This window comes from Taudactylus pleione, unplaced genomic scaffold, assembly GCF_031769625.1.
Source record: "Taudactylus pleione unplaced genomic scaffold, aTauple2 ptg000173l, whole genome shotgun sequence".
Lineage (NCBI taxonomy): Eukaryota > Metazoa > Chordata > Amphibia > Anura > Myobatrachidae > Taudactylus > Taudactylus pleione.
The window spans coordinates 4,660,001-4,677,075 of NW_028284575.1; the positions used below are offsets into that span (position 1 = coordinate 4,660,001).

A 17,075-nucleotide genomic window follows, 5' to 3' on the forward strand; every position below is an offset into this window, starting at 1 on the left:
GCTTCATATGGCCACAGGCTAGATGAGCCACAGACACCCAGACATACAGGCTTGTACGAAGCCTCACAGGCCTATAATAATGTCACACAATTCTACATTACAGAGGCAGACAGGCGTGTAGAATATATATATATATATATATATATTGTGTGTAGTTATAGCATGATTCCGTTTAGTTATGATTCCGAGAGTATGGAAATGGATCATTTGTGGTTATCTTATTATTAAAATGCTTCTCCACCCAAACAATTAAAGTAAAAAGTATTAAATTATGTCCAGTATAGTAATTACGTACTGCTATCTATAGCTATCCTGCAGGACTTTTCACTCCCGGCACAACTATTTGCAAGTTACACTGACCCAATGTCCACCCACCTGAGACCACAACTCTATTGTCCGGTGCTAATATGCTGCCCCGCCTACCTTTCTGTTGGTCCTGCCAAGTGCCTACATGCCCGCCAACTGCACTGTTTGTCCAGCCACGTGCCATCCCTCCTCTCCTGGACTGACTTACATGTGTCCTGCTGCTGCACTGTTTGACCAGCCACGTGCCCCCTCTGCCGCTGCACTGTTTGACCAGCCACGTGCCCCGCTGCTGCTGCACTGTTTGACCAGCCACGTGCCCCGCTGCTGCTGCACTGTTTGACCAGCCGCGTGCCCCGCTGCTGCTGCACTGTTTGACCAGCCGCGTGCCCCGCTGCTGCTGCACTGTTTGACCAGCCGCGTGCCCCGCTGCTGCTGCACTGTTTGACCAGCCGCGTGCCCCGCTGCTGCTGCACTGTTTGACCAGCCGCGTGCCCCGCTGCTGCTGCACTGTTTGACCAGCCGCGTGCCCCGCTGCTGCTGCACTGTTTGACCAGCCGCGTGCCCCGCTGCTGCTGCACTGTTTGACCAGCCGCGTGCCCCGCTGCTGCTGCACTGTTTGACCAGCCGCGTGCCCCGCTGCTGCTGCACTGTTTGACCAGCCGCGTGCCCCGCTGCTGCTGCACTGTTTGACCAGCCGCGTGCCCCGCTGCTGCTGCACTGTTTGACCAGCCGCGTGCCCCGCTGCTGCTGCACTGTTTGACCAGCCGCGTGCCCCGCTGCTGCTGCACTGTTTGACCAGCCGCGTGCCCCGCTGCTGCTGCACTGTTTGACCAGCCGCGTGCCCCGCTGCTGCTGCACTGTTTGACCAGCCGCGTGCCCCGCTGCTGCTGCACTGTTTGACCAGCCGCGTGCCCCGCTGCTGCTGCACTGTTTGACCAGCCGCGTGCCCCGCTGCTGCTGCACTGTTTGACCAGCCGCGTGCCCCGCTGCTGCTGCACTGTTTGACCAGCCGCGTGCCCCGCTGCTGCTGCACTGTTTGACCAGCCGCGTGCCCCGCTGCTGCTGCACTGTTTGACCAGCCGCGTGCCCCGCTGCTGCTGCACTGTTTGACCAGCCGCGTGCCCCGCTGCTGCTGCACTGTTTGACCAGCCGCGTGCCCCGCTGCTGCTGCACTGTTTGACCAGCCGCGTGCCCCGCTGCTGCTGCACTGTTTGACCAGCCGCGTGCCCCGCTGCTGCTGCACTGTTTGACCAGCCGCGTGCCCCGCTGCTGCTGCACTGTTTGACCAGCCGCGTGCCCCGCTGCTGCTGCACTGTTTGACCAGCCGCGTGCCCCGCTGCTGCTGCACTGTTTGACCAGCCGCGTGCCCCGCTGCTGCTGCACTGTTTGACCAGCCGCGTGCCCCGCTGCTGCTGCACTGTTTGACCAGCCGCGTGCCCCGCTGCTGCTGCACTGTTTGACCAGCCGCGTGCCCCGCTGCTGCTGCACTGTTTGACCAGCCGCGTGCCCCGCTGCTGCTGCACTGTTTGACCAGCCGCGTGCCCCGCTGCTGCTGCACTGTTTGACCAGCCGCGTGCCCCGCTGCTGCTGCACTGTTTGACCAGCCGCGTGCCCCGCTGCTGCTGCACTGTTTGACCAGCCGCGTGCCCCGCTGCTGCTGCACTGTTTGACCAGCCGCGTGCCCCGCTGCTGCTGCACTGTTTGACCAGCCGCGTGCCCCGCTGCTGCTGCACTGTTTGACCAGCCGCGTGCCCCGCTGCTGCTGCACTGTTTGACCAGCCGCGTGCCCCGCTGCTGCTGCACTGTTTGACCAGCCGCGTGCCCCGCTGCTGCTGCACTGTTTGACCAGCCGCGTGCCCCGCTGCTGCTGCACTGTTTGACCAGCCGCGTGCCCCGCTGCTGCTGCACTGTTTGACCAGCCGCGTGCCCCGCTGCTGCTGCACTGTTTGACCAGCCGCGTGCCCCGCTGCTGCTGCACTGTTTGACCAGCCGCGTGCCCCGCTGCTGCTGCACTGTTTGACCAGCCGCGTGCCCCGCTGCTGCTGCACTGTTTGACCAGCCGCGTGCCCCGCTGCTGCTGCACTGTTTGACCAGCCGCGTGCCCCGCTGCTGCTGCACTGTTTGACCAGCCGCGTGCCCCGCTGCTGCTGCACTGTTTGACCAGCCGCGTGCCCCGCTGCTGCTGCACTGTTTGACCAGCCGCGTGCCCCGCTGCTGCTGCACTGTTTGACCAGCCGCGTGCCCCGCTGCTGCTGCACTGTTTGACCAGCCGCGTGCCCCGCTGCTGCTGCACTGTTTGACCAGCCGCGTGCCCCGCTGCTGCTGCACTGTTTGACCAGCCGCGTGCCCCGCTGCTGCTGCACTGTTTGACCAGCCGCGTGCCCCGCTGCTGCTGCACTGTTTGACCAGCCGCGTGCCCCGCTGCTGCTGCACTGTTTGACCAGCCGCGTGCCCCGCTGCTGCTGCACTGTTTGACCAGCCGCGTGCCCCGCTGCTGCTGCACTGTTTGACCAGCCGCGTGCCCCGCTGCTGCTGCACTGTTTGACCAGCCGCGTGCCCCGCTGCTGCTGCACTGTTTGACCAGCCGCGTGCCCCGCTGCTGCTGCACTGTTTGACCAGCCGCGTGCCCCGCTGCTGCTGCACTGTTTGACCAGCCGCGTGCCCCGCTGCTGCTGCACTGTTTGACCAGCCGCGTGCCCCGCTGCTGCTGCACTGTTTGACCAGCCGCGTGCCCCGCTGCTGCTGCACTGTTTGACCAGCCGCGTGCCCCGCTGCTGCTGCACTGTTTGACCAGCCGCGTGCCCCGCTGCTGCTGCACCGTTTGACCAGCCGCGTGCCCCCCCCCTGCTGCTGCACTGTTTGACCAGCCACGTGCCCCCCCATCCCCCGAACACTCTAATCAGCCATGTGACCACCCCACAATGTTGAGGATAATGTAGCTCTATTCTCCAGAATCCTCTATAAGACTGTATGTTTCACATGTTTTTATTAGTAGGTGTCTGCCAAGATTGTATGATTTGTTTGCATTCCAGGAAATTGAACTGCTAAATGTCTTCAGGTTGGGGGGAGCTTCTCTTTAAATTATGAATCGCCCGCTTGGCTGACTTTAGGTCCCCCCTAGATCTGCACTAGTGGTCGCTCTGACGGAGCGCTCGCTCTGAATCAGGGCCAGTCTTTTTTTTTTTATTAGAACGGCCTCCTGGCCGCTCTCATAGCTGTGGGTGACCACCCACAGCTATAGCGAGCGGGCAGGAAGATGGTCGCGATGGTCAAGACCATCGGGCTTGCGATGAGACCCATGTGGTAGGGTCTCGTTGCCGCATGCCCCAGAGAGATTTTGGTTCTAACTGAGCTGAAATCTCTCCCACTGACATCACTCGTGATGTCAGTGGGGCCGGTCCTAAACGGAGGCGTTCCCATGTGAACGGCAGCCACTCCCCCGGCCCGCCCACCAAAGGAGGCGTGCTGTCACTCAACATCGACAGCATGCCCCCTTTGGTACGAGACCCGGAGCGACGGATTGCCCGTCGCTATCCGTGTGTCGCGCATGCGCACGACGGAGCCGGCTCCGTCGTGCACATGCGCTCTGGGCCACCATCGACCCGGTTGTGAGCGCTTGCGACCGGGTCTGAATCAGGCCCAGAGCTTTAACTGGAAATTAATGTTCTAAAGTACATATAATTATATTTCTGCATATTGTTATGTCTTAACGTTCTCCTGGTGTTTTTTTCCCCAGTACATATTCCAGGAATTCAACAAACCTTTTTTCAGCACATTTGCAAAAACCTCCATGTTTGTGTTGTATCTTCTGGGTTTTGCTGTATGGCGACCGTGGCGGCAGCAGTGTAGTAAACGTCTGCGCGGGAGACGCACCGCTCTGGTGAGTTTATTCTGACGTTACATGTTGATAACTGGTGCTTCCGTAGTGTGTTTAGTCTATTCCTGTCATTGGCAGACAGTCAGTGGAGGCTCCTTTTCCAGGTAATTATTATTATTATTATTATTTATATGGCGCCACAAGTGTTCCGCAGCGCCTTACAATGTACATGAACAAATAAGCAACCAGTGACTTACAATACAAAGCAGGGCATGGACATGTATAATAAACATTGCTATATTAGCGACCTTTACGCCCACATAAGCATCCGAGTGTTGGTTGCCCTAGTGGGGAGTAAGAGATAAATTAAATTACAGTAGGGAGAAGCACAAGAGGGTAGAGGGCCCTGCTCGAAGGAGCTTACATTCTTTAAGGGAGGGGCAGACGAACAGGAGTGACACAGATGGGGTAGGCGGGGAGAAAGGAAGATGTAGCAGCCAGTTAGGATGAGAGCTGGAAGGCTTTAATGAGGTAGTGGGTCTTAAGAGCTTGTTTGAAAGATTGTAGAGAGGTGCAGAGTCTGATGGGGAGAGGGAGGGAGTTCCAAAGGTGGGGAGCAGCGCGGGCAAAATCTTGGAAGTGGGAGGAAGTAATCAATTGGCATGAAAGGCGGCGTGTATGAAGTGAACGAAGAGGCTGGACAGAAGAGTGAAGGGAGAGGAATGGGTGAGGGCTTTGTAAGTGAGTGTGAGAACCTTGAATTGGGTTCTGAAAGGGAAGGGGAGCCACTGGAGGGCTTGTAGGAGAGGGGAGGCAGATGCAGAGCATTTGGAGAGGAAGATGAGCCGAGCAGCAGCATTGAGCACAGACTGGAGAGGAAAGAGATGGGATTTGGGGAGGCCAGATAGAAGGTTACAGTAGTCCAATCTGGAGATGACCAGTGAATGTATGAGGGTTTTTGTAGCATCCTGGGTGAGAAAGGGTAGGATCTTGGAAATTTTCTTGAGATGGAAACGACAGGACTGAGAGAGGTTCTGGATATGCGGTTTGAAGGAGAGGGCGGAGTCCAGGATGACTCCAAGGCAACGCACTTTGGGACTAGATGAGATAGTTATGCCATCTATTGATAAAGAAATAGTGGGACAGGATGTTATATGGGAGGGTGGGAAGACTATCAGCTCAGTCTTAGACATATTACGTTTGAGAAATTGCTGGCACATCCAGGAAGAGATAGCAGAGAGACAGAGATACGAGTCAGAAGAGAGGGGGAGAGGTCAGGGGAGGATCTGAGTATCATCAGCATAGAAATGATAATGGAGGTCAAAAGAGCTGATGAGTTCACCTAGAGAGGAAGTATAGAGGGAGAATAGGAGAGGTCCAAGAACAGAACCTTGGGGAACACCTACTGTAAGAGGCTGTGGTGGGGAGGAGTCGCCATGAGAGGAAACAGAGAAGGAACTGTCAGAGAGGTAGGAGGATAGCCAGGAGAGGGAGGACTGGATAAGGGCCTTAACTTCCTCTCCAGTCAGAGTCGGTAAAATGGATGGGGAGGGGAGATCCAGGATAGGAGGGGGTGGAGAGCTGGTGGACTGGTTGGATATGATGTCCTGACGTATGGTATCAATTTTAGATGTAAAATAGGTAACAAAGTCAGTGGCAGAGAGCAAGTAGTTGAAGGTGGAAAAGAGACGCTGGGGATTTGAGGCTGGGAGGAGATGAGGTTCTTGAAATATGACTGTTTAGAGAGGGAAAGGGCAGCACTGTAGGATGACAGCATGAATCTGAATTGGAGAAAATCTGCCTGAGAGCCTGATCTTCTCCACTGTCGCTCGGCGGTTCGTGAACATTTTTGCAGGTATCTTGTGCATTTTGAATGCCAGGGTTGAGGTGTGGATTTACGATGGTGAGTAGTGATCGCCGGAGCAACAGAGTCAAGAGCAGCAGTAAGGGAGGCATTGTATAGGGAGGTGGCTTGTTCAGCGTAGGAGAAAGAGAGGATAGGGGACAGAAGTGAGTCAAGTAGGGAAGAAAAGACAGCAGTGTCGATAACTTTAATGTTACGCTTAGTGATGGTGGCTCTCGGAGGTAGAGGAGGGGAATGAGAGAGGGATGGGTTAAAAGAGAGAAGGTGATGATCAGAGAGGGGGAATGGGGAATTGGAGTAGGCAGAAATATCACAACGGTGAGTGAAGACCAGATCAAGCAAATGCCCACTTGGATGGGAGGGTGACGAGGTCCATTGGGAGAGGCCAAATGAGGAAGTGAGGGTGAGTAGTTTGGAGGCAGCAGATTCTGTGGGGATATCAATAGGAATATTGAAGTCACCTAGGATAATAGAGGGAAGGTCTGAGGAGAGAAAGTGAGTCAGCCAGGAAGCAAAGTTATCAAGGAACTTTGAGGGAGGGCCAGATGACAGCTACTCGGAGGTGTACTACTGGTTGGAAGAGGCGTATAGCATGAACTTCAAATGTGGAGAAGGTAAGGGATTGTTCTGAGGGTATAAGTTGGTATGAGTAATCAGGGGATAGAAGGACCCCAACACCACCCCCATGGTGACCCCCAGGCCTGGAGGTGTGGGAGAAGGTGAGGCCCCCATAAGAGAGAGCTGCAGGAGAAGTGATGTCAGAGGGTAAAATCCAGGTTTCAGTAATGGCCAGGAGATTCAGGGAGTTGGAGATGAGAAGGTCATGGGTGGGGGCCAGTATGTTACAGACTGATCTGGCATTTCAGAGGGCACAGGATAGATTGAGTTGATAGGAGAAATGTGAATGAGATTGTCAGGGTTGCTATAGCGTGGAGATGAGATTACTTTGGGAGAGCAAGATGAATAGAGTGTAGGGATTATGCATGCTCCTGTGCTAGAGGGGGACCCTGTAGGAGGTGGGCAGGGAGGGAAATTAAGGAGACATGCATGGAGGTTGGGTAAAGTGACAGAGAAGTGAGGGAGGAGAGATTAGTAGTGGGGTAGTAGGATCCTTGGGGGTATAAGATAAAGAAAATGGAGTAATGGGGGAAGAGTGGGAGGAAGGCAGAGAGAGAAGAGGAGATAGGTGGAGGAGACCAGGGGAAAAGGATAGAGGTGGAATCAGGGGGCAGAACAAAGAGTAGTGGGGTAGTAGGATCCTTGGGGGTTATAAGATAAAGAAAATGGAGTAATGGGAGAAGAGGGGGAGGAAAGCAGAGAGAGAAGGGGGGATAGGAGGAGGTGGAGGAGACCAGGGGAAAAGGATAGAGGTGGAGTCAGGGGGTAGAACAAAGATTAGTTAGAAACTGAGTGAAGGGAGGAGACAACATGGTCATGGTAAGGATGAGATAAAGTGTCAGCACAACCAAAATATATTATAGAGTTTAGATAAAGTGGAGATTTGTTGGGAGAAGAAATTTAATATTAGAGTAGAGAGTGGTAGTATCTAGATGATGTAAGACTAGGCGTAAGAGCCAAGGTAAAAAGACATTATTAGAGAGGTAAGCTGACATTAACAGTGTTCATTAAGATTATCTGTTAAGCACAGGCAGCACAAACAGTAGCAAGTGATGCACAAAGTCTTTGTAGTAACCCAACAGTGGGCCTGATTCAAACTCGCACGCTATATGCGTGCGCTCGCAAGCGGCCTGTTCTGTGTACGCGCATGCGTACGCTTCTTTCTGCGCGTGCGCGAACTACACACTGCGATCACAACCCTCTCGCTCGCCAAGCAAAGGCAGCCCAGGATAATGAGTGACAGGAGAGGCCTTTTGTGGGTGGTAACAGGGGCAGGACACTAATAACGGGGGGTTGGAGATGCGGACGCAGGCGTGCCAGAGTGTTTCAACGCCGTTTTAGAGGCGTGCATAATTAACAGGCAGCGTCATAGTACACTCACTTGCCTTTTTTTTACACTGATTTCCTCGCAATGCTTGCGGTAGGGTAAAGCTACCTCAAGCACTGCGTTCACATCCGATGGTGCTCGATGTACCAATGTTTTAATACACTTCCTGGAGAGGACGTGTTGCTAGTGGGCGGCTCTGCCTGTGCGATTGGGCGTATGCATACACAAAGTGTCCGCTCGCTAAGACATGGCGGGCGTGCTTATTCCTTGGCGAGCGATCGTTTCCCGTGGTGTAACTTTGACAAAAATTGCATACGCATCTAGCGAGCGTACGCAGATGGCGACTGGGTCTGAATCAGGTCCAGTGTTGAAAGTCCAGGCTATGCAGTCAGCAGGCTCATGTAGCAGTGAGAATGTGGATTCACCTTTTGTTGATGTTATTTTCTTCAAATCTAGATCAGGTTGTTAGAAGTGTAGATCGGTTGTTTCCCTTCGGACTATTGGATGTCACAGGGAGTGTCAGGTTTACCTGTAAACAATGAGGAAGGCCATTGTTTGCAATGTCTGAATTCTGATGAGAAATAGGGTAAAGAAGGGTTTTAAACTGGCCTCAAAGAGCTGTCTACTGAAACTCCATATGGTACAAGGGCTGCGCTGGTCTTTATGTTGTGATGCTGACTATTTGAAAATTCAAAGATTTCCTAAGAAGAGAGTTATCAGAGCCGTTCTTTGTCGTTTTGACAGATAGTTTTAAAACGGCAATAGGAATAAATGGAGCTAGCCAAAAACCTGCCCTGTAACATCTAGGCTTGCTCTCTTTACACAATTCCCCATAGCTATGTCACTATTAGCCCCTGCTCTTGAAGTGCAAGCTCCTGTGGACAGACATTGCTGTTGTTTCATCATGGATTACAATTTTGTTAAAACGCCCCTATGCACATATGTTTACCGCCGGGAGCTGCAGAATGAATTTGGACGCAAGAGCCGTGGATTGCGGTGAGCGTTTCTGGGAGGTAGCGGGGTTGGCTAGCCAGACGCTGGCGTGCCGCTGACAGCGACTGCAGCAAAGGACGCAGGAGGCCATGGTCAGATGGAGATATTGCACCTGCCATACATTTAGAGTCGGGAGCAAATGCAGCCATAGGGTGTGGATTTACACCCGGATAAACCATGTTGCGGAGCAAATGCAATTCTTTTTTCTGCTGGGAAAATGCCGCCTGCTGTAACACGTAGTACACATTTCGTGCCCCTTCCAAACCCGATACCTCCCAACTGTCCCAATTTCAGCGGGACAGTCCCGTTTTACAGGCGCTGTCCCACCCACGGGCCGCGGGAAGTTGGCAGGACACGCTAACACCGCTGCAGTGCTCTGCATAGCTGAGCAGCGCCGGTGAATGGTTGACGCGCGCATTCGCTCGTCATCCATTTATACTTTGCCGGCTCTGGGAGAAGAGACTGGGGGGCTGTCCAGCAGCTCCCGGAGCGCTGGGCAAGCCCCCAGCATGGCGAAAACGGGGGCGTGGCTAAGGAGTACAACATTCCCGAGAGGCCACGCCCTTGACATTAGGCCACGCCCTTTATTTTTGCACCTTCTCGGGGTGAATATATGTTGGGGGGATATGAAACCCTAAATCTCTCCACACTTTTTTTTTATTCAGCCCAATGCTTAACATGGTTTTATCCAGGTACGTTTTCTAGCTAAATGTATGGCTAAAGCTAAGGACCATAGGGCCTGATTCAGAGCCGTTCGCTATTTGTGGTCGTTCGTTCAAAAACAAGGGGTGGCTATTCAAATGATCCGTTCGCAAATTGCAGTCTGTTCCCACCTCTAAGTCTGAACGAGCGAGCAAAACATACGCTCGTTTTTTTGATAAAAACGCCCCCTGGCCGCACGCACCATACGTCATGTCCGCTATTTATTAGATTAATCGAGTACATCGTACAGCGTATGAACTGCTCGCTATTCTTGTGGTTGGTGTTTTCAACCGCTATTTTGCGAGCAGTTCTGGCTTTAAAATAACCCAGTGACGTGGTCAATGACGCTGCTGTATTAATTATGCACACCCATAAAACGCCCGTTTTGACCTTTAAGCACGCCTGCGTTCGGATCTCCACTCCCCATTTTCAAGCACCTTCCCCTGTTACCACCCACATACGCCTCATTCTGTCACTCAAAATAGCAGGCATTCGCTATATTGCGAGCACATGAATTTCGGCCGCACTGACTGGTTCGCGCATGCGTATAACGATCCGTACGCATGCGCAGATGTGCGAACATCGCTCGGAACGAGCGTACTGCCGCTAGCGAGTGGCTCTGAATGAGGGCCATAGTCTTCATCCATAGTTCCTGTAATTAAATGTCCTCCACCATTTATCACCTTCGAAATAAACTTCTGAGGCCTCATGTCACAATCCAGCCCATAAAGATGATCGTTACAAAAAAGGGGTTTTGCTTAAGCAACCTCAGGATAGGACAATCAGATTGGTAATGTCTGTGCCTCACACATGATTGTACAGAAATGCACTTATACCCGTGGTCGGCCTTACTGCAAATGATTCCTGTGTTCTGCAAATCCGCCGTGTTCCTGCCCGTAACACACGGCATCATTACCTTACATATCACATTGGCTCCTTCCAGTGATGGTCTCATAGTCCTAAGTCTGAATTTCCTTCTCAGTTTGCAGATGCGGAACGTTATTTCACTGCCTGTGCTGCAGACAACAGTCTGAATCATACCCTGGTAAGGATTTCTCCTATTATCTCCCTCGCTTTTGTAATCTCACCTTTGTGTTTATCATATACTGCAGAGTATCCTCTATCTAATATCATCTCTTCTTTTACTTAGTGATTTATTGTACAGCACAGAAACTGGAGTACAAGTGGACCATTGTAGGATTATATACTGCAGGGCCGGCTCTAGGGGTGTTCGACCAGTGCGGTTGCAGAAGGGCGCCACCCCTAGAGGGCGCACCCTTCCCCAGCATCCCGATTTCAGCGGGACAGTATTGTCCCGCTGCTCCACCCGCGGGCCGAAGTGGCCCGCGGGTGGGCTAATCGGGAGGTTGGGGACCCCCACCGCCGCGGCGGTGCCGGACCCCCGGAGTGTGAATGGATGCCGCGCGCATCATCCATTCACTGACGGGAGAGGGGTGGGGCAAGGCCCGCTCAGTGATGGAGTGCTGGGCTTTACCACCAGCCTGACGTTATTTGGAGGCTGTAAATAACGTCACATAGGGGGGCATGGCCTATGGTAATTGGGTCACACCCCCAAATTCGGTCGTGCGCGGCGATGAAAGGGTGCCTTCTGATGGGCCGGCACGGGGTGCTGTGACCCCTGGAGCTGGCCCTGATATACTGTACAGCAGGCATGTCAGACTCAAAATACCAACCGGCCCGAATATTTAAGGTCTTAAGAGTGTGTGGAACGCAACAACAACAAAAAAGTCTTGTATGCAATTTTGAAAGGTTTATTATTAATAAAAACCAATGCAGTGCTCCCTGTAGTAGTGCCCCTTATGCAATGCCCCCTGAATTTGTGCCCATTATGCAATGCCCCTTATGCAGTGTCCCAGTAATGCCCCTTATGTTGAGCCACCAGTAATGCCCCTTATGCAGAGCCCCCAGTAATGTCCCTAGTAGTTCCCCTTATGTAGAGCCCCCAGTAATGCCCCTTATGCAGAGCCCCCAGTAATGCCCCTTATGCAGAGCCCCCAGTAATGTCCTTAGTAGTGCCCCTTATGCAGAGCCCCCTGTAATGCCCCTTATGCAGAGCCGCTTATGTTGTGCCCCCAGTAATGCCCCTTATGCTGTGCCCCCTCCCAGTATAGAACAGGCCTCACTCACCTGGGCAGTACTTGCCTTCTTCACGATGGCCACTGGGCGCCGCTCCAGTCCACGCCGTCTTTACTCCCACCGTCCTGCGTAGACGCTGCCGCTGACTGGATCTAATTAGATCCAGAGCGGCAGGCGCATGCTCCTCTCATCGCGGGATATGCGGGTGACATCACGACGTCACGCGCGCGCTGCATCACTGGGAACGCTGGCCTCTGAAGCAATCAGACGCTTCTGATCACTTTAGAGACCAGCGTTGCCAGCTTTAAATTAAGTAAACACTGCCCGATCGGAGCTCAGCTGTGGCAGGGGTGTGGGCCGCATATTATATATATGTATATGTGGGCCCACACGGTCGGGCCTCACAAAATGTTTATCCGGGCCGCATGTTTGACATGCCTGCTCTACAACGTATGCTATATTTGAACTATATAGGGTAACATAAAAGTAGATTGTCTCTTCCTGACAGCACTTTGATGTCACTGTTTGGAGAGTAGATCACAGAGTTCTGAGGTCATGTCTTGGCACAGCAGCCGCTGGGGTAGATCAGACATTGGCCCTCATTCAGACCCTGTCGCAAGCGCTGAGCGCTCGCAACCAGGTCGATGTTTAGGCCCTGTGCATGCACAGCGGCCGCACTGCGCGTGCGCAAGCCCCGGAGCGAGAGAGAAATTCTCTCGCTCCGGAGCTCACTACAAAAGGGGTGGCTGTCGCTGTTGATCGACAGCTCTGCCCGTTTTGTAGGCGTGGCGGGGGGGTGGTTACACAAATGGAGGCGTTCCTTAAGGAACGCCTGCCGTTTTGTGGGCGGCCGCACTGACATCAGCAGTGATGTCAGTGGGGAGCTTCCTGCTCGATCAGAGCAGGAAGCTCCCTGGGGATTGCGGTTGCCGAGACCCAACCTTAAACCCAACCCGACCATCGCGACCATCAACCTGGTAGGTCGCTAAAGCTGTGGGTGGTAACCCACAGCTTAGCTAGCGACCAGGAGGCCGCACTTAAAAATTCAAGCGGCCGCCCTCATTCATAACGAGCGCTCGCTTCTTGCGAGTGCCTCTGAATGAGGGCCTTTGTATTAGTGGCGGTTCTCTGCTGATGTCTCCATGCATTGTAGTTCCATGTGAAGCCATCAGGGAACCATCTGGTTGGGAGTCGCATCTAAGCATCCCACAGACTGGGTGCAGACGTCACTAGATTCAGAGTCCGGATGTAGGGCTGGCACCAGGGCACACAGGACCACGTGACCCGTGTGGACCAGGCAGCCACTTCATGCATCTCCAAATGGCTGATGGCTTCAGTGCAGAGCCACTAATTAGTGATTAGCAGCTATTATATAGAATCATGTATAGTTTGAAATTGGACTTGAGTAGCAAGGCGTCCCTGGAGCTGTTAATAAATGTGGTCCTGCCTATCTCACAGCTCATATAGGCTTATACAGTAGCTGCAGCAATTTGCTAAATTAGCTCAAAAAGCAACTGGTCATTGGCCGTTAATGGTTTGTAATTACTGCTCACTGCCATGTACAGTGCTGTTTGGCTCTTTACCAATAAAGACTACTGATAATACACCTTTTTGTTCTACCCATATTTATTGTGGTGCCTGCAGCCAGAATACAGCGACTTGAATCGCAGGGAGACTCTGGTTTGTACCTTATCTTCCTGCTTGTGACGCTGCGGACGCTGATTAACGCTGTTTTTTTCCTTCCCTGTAGAGTGAACCCCTGTACGTCCCGGTGAAATTTCATGACTTGCAGAACGAGAAAGTTTTGATGTCCACTAATCAGAATAATGAGAAGCAAAAGCGTGAGTTATAACAGACAGCTAATGTAACATCTGACTTATAGCCGCTGCTCACTCCCAGCCAGGTTTTGGGCATCAGACGTTGTTGTCCTCTACGGATGTTTGCACCAATAGGGAAGTTGATATGCCTTGCCCGATCCAGGGGCCAGCTGGAAAACTGCACTCCTCTGCTTCTTTTATATAAATGTATAATGAGCAACTAGGTACATTACTCTTACATTGTGTAATACACAGCGATGCTTGTGCAGGTAAATAATGGATATTACCATTTATAAGCTGCCACAAAGTGCTCGCAGAGCAATGCAGGGAATACACAGAGTAACAGTAAAACATGACCTATCATGAGTACAGTGAAAGTAAGTTGACATCTCATTGTAACAACACACAGCAATAAACCGACAAACTAGTTAGGAGGCGGATAAGGGGTGAGGGGTGTGTAGCTCACTATATCCTGGCAGGCAAGCGCAGGAGAGTAACAGGCAGTCAGTGAGTCTGTACCAAATGAAGGGTGAGCGCACACAGGACCTGATTCAGATCTGCTCGCTAGGATGCGATCGCTGGTAGCTGGCCGATAATTGCATTCTGCGCATGCGTATGTATCACAATGCACGTGCGCGAACCACTGCGACAGATTGGGAAGCGCTCGCTCGCCCAGCACAGACAGCCCACTTGAATAAGTGACAGGAGAAGCCATGTGTGGGTGGTAACAGGGGCAGGCCACTAGAAACGAGGGAGTGGAGGTGCGAACGCTATATGCGTGCACTCGCAAGCGGCCCGATGTTCTGCGTACACGCACGCTTCGTTCTGCGCGTGCGCGAGCTACTCACTGCGATTGCATACCGCTCGCTCGCCCAGCAAAGGCAGCCCAGGGTAATGAGTGAATGGAGAGGCCGTTTGTGGGTGGTAACAGGGGCAGAACACTAATAACTGGGGGTTGAAGATGCGAACGCAGGCGTGCCCGGGTGTGTCAACGCTGTTTCAGAGGCGTGCATAATTAACAGGCAGCGTCATAGTACACGTCACCTGGTTGTATTTCACACTGAAGTGATCGCAGTGCTTGTGGCCAGGTATAGTCAACCTCAAGCGCTGCGAGCACATCCGATGGTGCTCGATGTACCAATGTTTTCATGCTCTTCCAGGAGATGACGTGCGCAGGTTGGGCATCTTATGAATGGCTGGTGGGTGTCTGTATACACAAAGTGATCGCTCGCCAAGACATAGTGGGTGTGCTAATGCCTTGCTGGGTGTGCGCTGGATTTTTGGACCTTGTAGGTGGATGGGTACTGGCACATCTGTGTATTGGTCCTGAGGGTATGGGGGGTGGTACTATAGGTACATTGTCACATATGGTTTTTGGGGGGATATTGCCACAAAGGAGAACTAATGGCACTGGGTGTGGGGGTGTTATGCCACTGGAGGGAGAGGGTTAGTCCTGCTGGGGATCTATTGCTGGTGGGGGGGGTCTATGGACACTGGGGGTTGAGAAATAATTTTACAGTGGGGAACCTATGGATGGGAGGGGGACATATATACACTGAAGTGCCAAAAGTCATGGGACAGCAGTATGTAAAGGTAATGGTAGGTGGTGCCACCGTACTGTGACGTCTTGGAAATGGCCAGACCTGCATCAGTTGTAACCTGACATCTCGTGAGTCAGTTTGAACACCGGCTAGGCTGCTTATGGCAAGGAGACGTGAATTATCGCAGTTCGAACGGGGCATGACATCGCTAATTGGACCCTGGAGGACTGGCGACATGTGGCATGGTCCGATGAGTCACTGTTCCAGTTCTTTCGGGCTGATGGGTTCGGGTGTGGCGCAGACTCCATGAGGCCATAGACCCCAGTTGCCAACAAGGCACCATGCAGGCTGGTGGTGGTTCCATAACTGCGTGGGGTGTGTTCACGTGGCATGGATTGGGTCCGCTGTTCCCTCTGAACACGTCATTGACCGGTGCTTGACTACTATTGGTGGGCCCCAATACCTAAATCCTTCCTGGTATACAGTACTTCTCAATGGGTGCATGTGTGACACAATTGGGAAGTATAGCAGGAAGGATTTAGTAACTGGGGACCACTCCTCCATTCCCTTGAATTATTTCCGGAGATCCCATGGTCCAGTGGTCAAATGGGTACCAGATCTTACCATTTGGGTTTGAGCTTTTTTGCACTAATTTGGGGGTTTTATCATATAATTGTGATTTCCCGTTTGCAAGGGTAAAACATAGCATTTATACTATCCTGGTATAAACTTCTAATACGGTGCATCCGGAAAGTATTCACAGCGCTTCACTTTTTCCACATTTTGTTATGTTACAGCCTTATTCCAAAATGGAATAAATTCATTTTTCTCCTCAAAATTCCTACACACAATACCCCATAATGACCACGTGTAAAAAGTTTTTATTAGATTTTTGCATAAACTAATCTTGGAGTTAGCCATCTGCTAAATTGGGATTAAGCACATCAGAAATATGACAAAATACAATAGAGTTATTTTGGGATGACATTAAAAAGTTTATTAAATAAAAATACATATGTAAACCAGCGGAATATATCATAAATATCAGTAGCAGTTGGGTAAAAAAATACCAATGAAATGTTATATTCTATTCACATAGTATTCCATGACCTTCCGATTTGATACAAAGTAGCATGTGTACCAATCTTTAAATTGATCTAGAAATAAAAAGTCACATGTGAAATGGCTGTATAATAGTCTGAATACACGTTAATATTTAAAGGTCCAGCACTCCAACAGTCCCACTTAAAAGATTATAATAACCCACAAATTGTCATCCTTTTAAATACTATCAGTCTCTCATATCCTAGCAACCGATTTAAATGGACTGTTCAAAATATACAATACAAAGTTAGTGGTACTACGGTCCAGGCTTTTATACAGTCGTTTCACATGTGACTTTTCATTTCTAAATCAATTTAAATATTGGTACACATGCTACTTTGTATCAAATCGGATGGTCATTGAACACTATGTGAATATAATTTAACATTTCAGTGGAATTTTTTTTTATGTGTTTTTTTATTTATGTATTTTTATTTAATAAACTTATAAATGTGATTACGATTTTGTTCTGAATGAGACATACCAGCTGGTTGGGTATGAAATGCCGACGGCCGGTAAGCGGTCTTACAAAATCCCGACGTCGCAAGACTGAATACTGTTACCGTATAATAGCTCTGTATAACAAACAGCTAGAGTTATGGCCTTGTATCAGGAATATGGATAGCAGATGTGTGACGACGGTATATTCCTTTTATGTAAGAGCACATTTAGTCTTTGTTATTCTGAATCCTTGAAGAGCAAAATTGTCTTCTTTTGAAACTGCCTAGTTGCCGTGTTACCTGTAATTTGTGCTCTCCAGCTGAAGTAATTGCTAAATCGTTACGTCTGGTTTGTATAAGTGTGATTCAAGACTTAACACTCACAGAGCTGATTATATTGGTAGCGCCAGAAACCTCTGCGTCCCAGCACAAGACATTATGCAGAATTT

At 51.3% G+C, this 17,075-nt stretch overlaps 1 protein-coding gene across 2 annotated transcripts in view; it reads left to right on the plus strand.

The window, feature by feature from the left end:
- SLC35F5 (solute carrier family 35 member F5) overlaps positions 1–17,075 on the plus strand; it is a 79,010-nt gene that overhangs the window by 8,967 nt on the left and 52,968 nt on the right. For both annotated transcript variants that reach the window (XM_088475499.1, XM_088475500.1), the window contains exons 4-6: positions 4,043–4,186; positions 10,610–10,672; positions 13,475–13,565. In XM_088475499.1, coding sequence (XP_088331625.1) covers positions 4,043–4,186; positions 10,610–10,672; positions 13,475–13,565 — 298 coding nt within the window. The remainder of the gene's footprint in view (positions 1–4,042; positions 4,187–10,609; positions 10,673–13,474; positions 13,566–17,075) is intronic.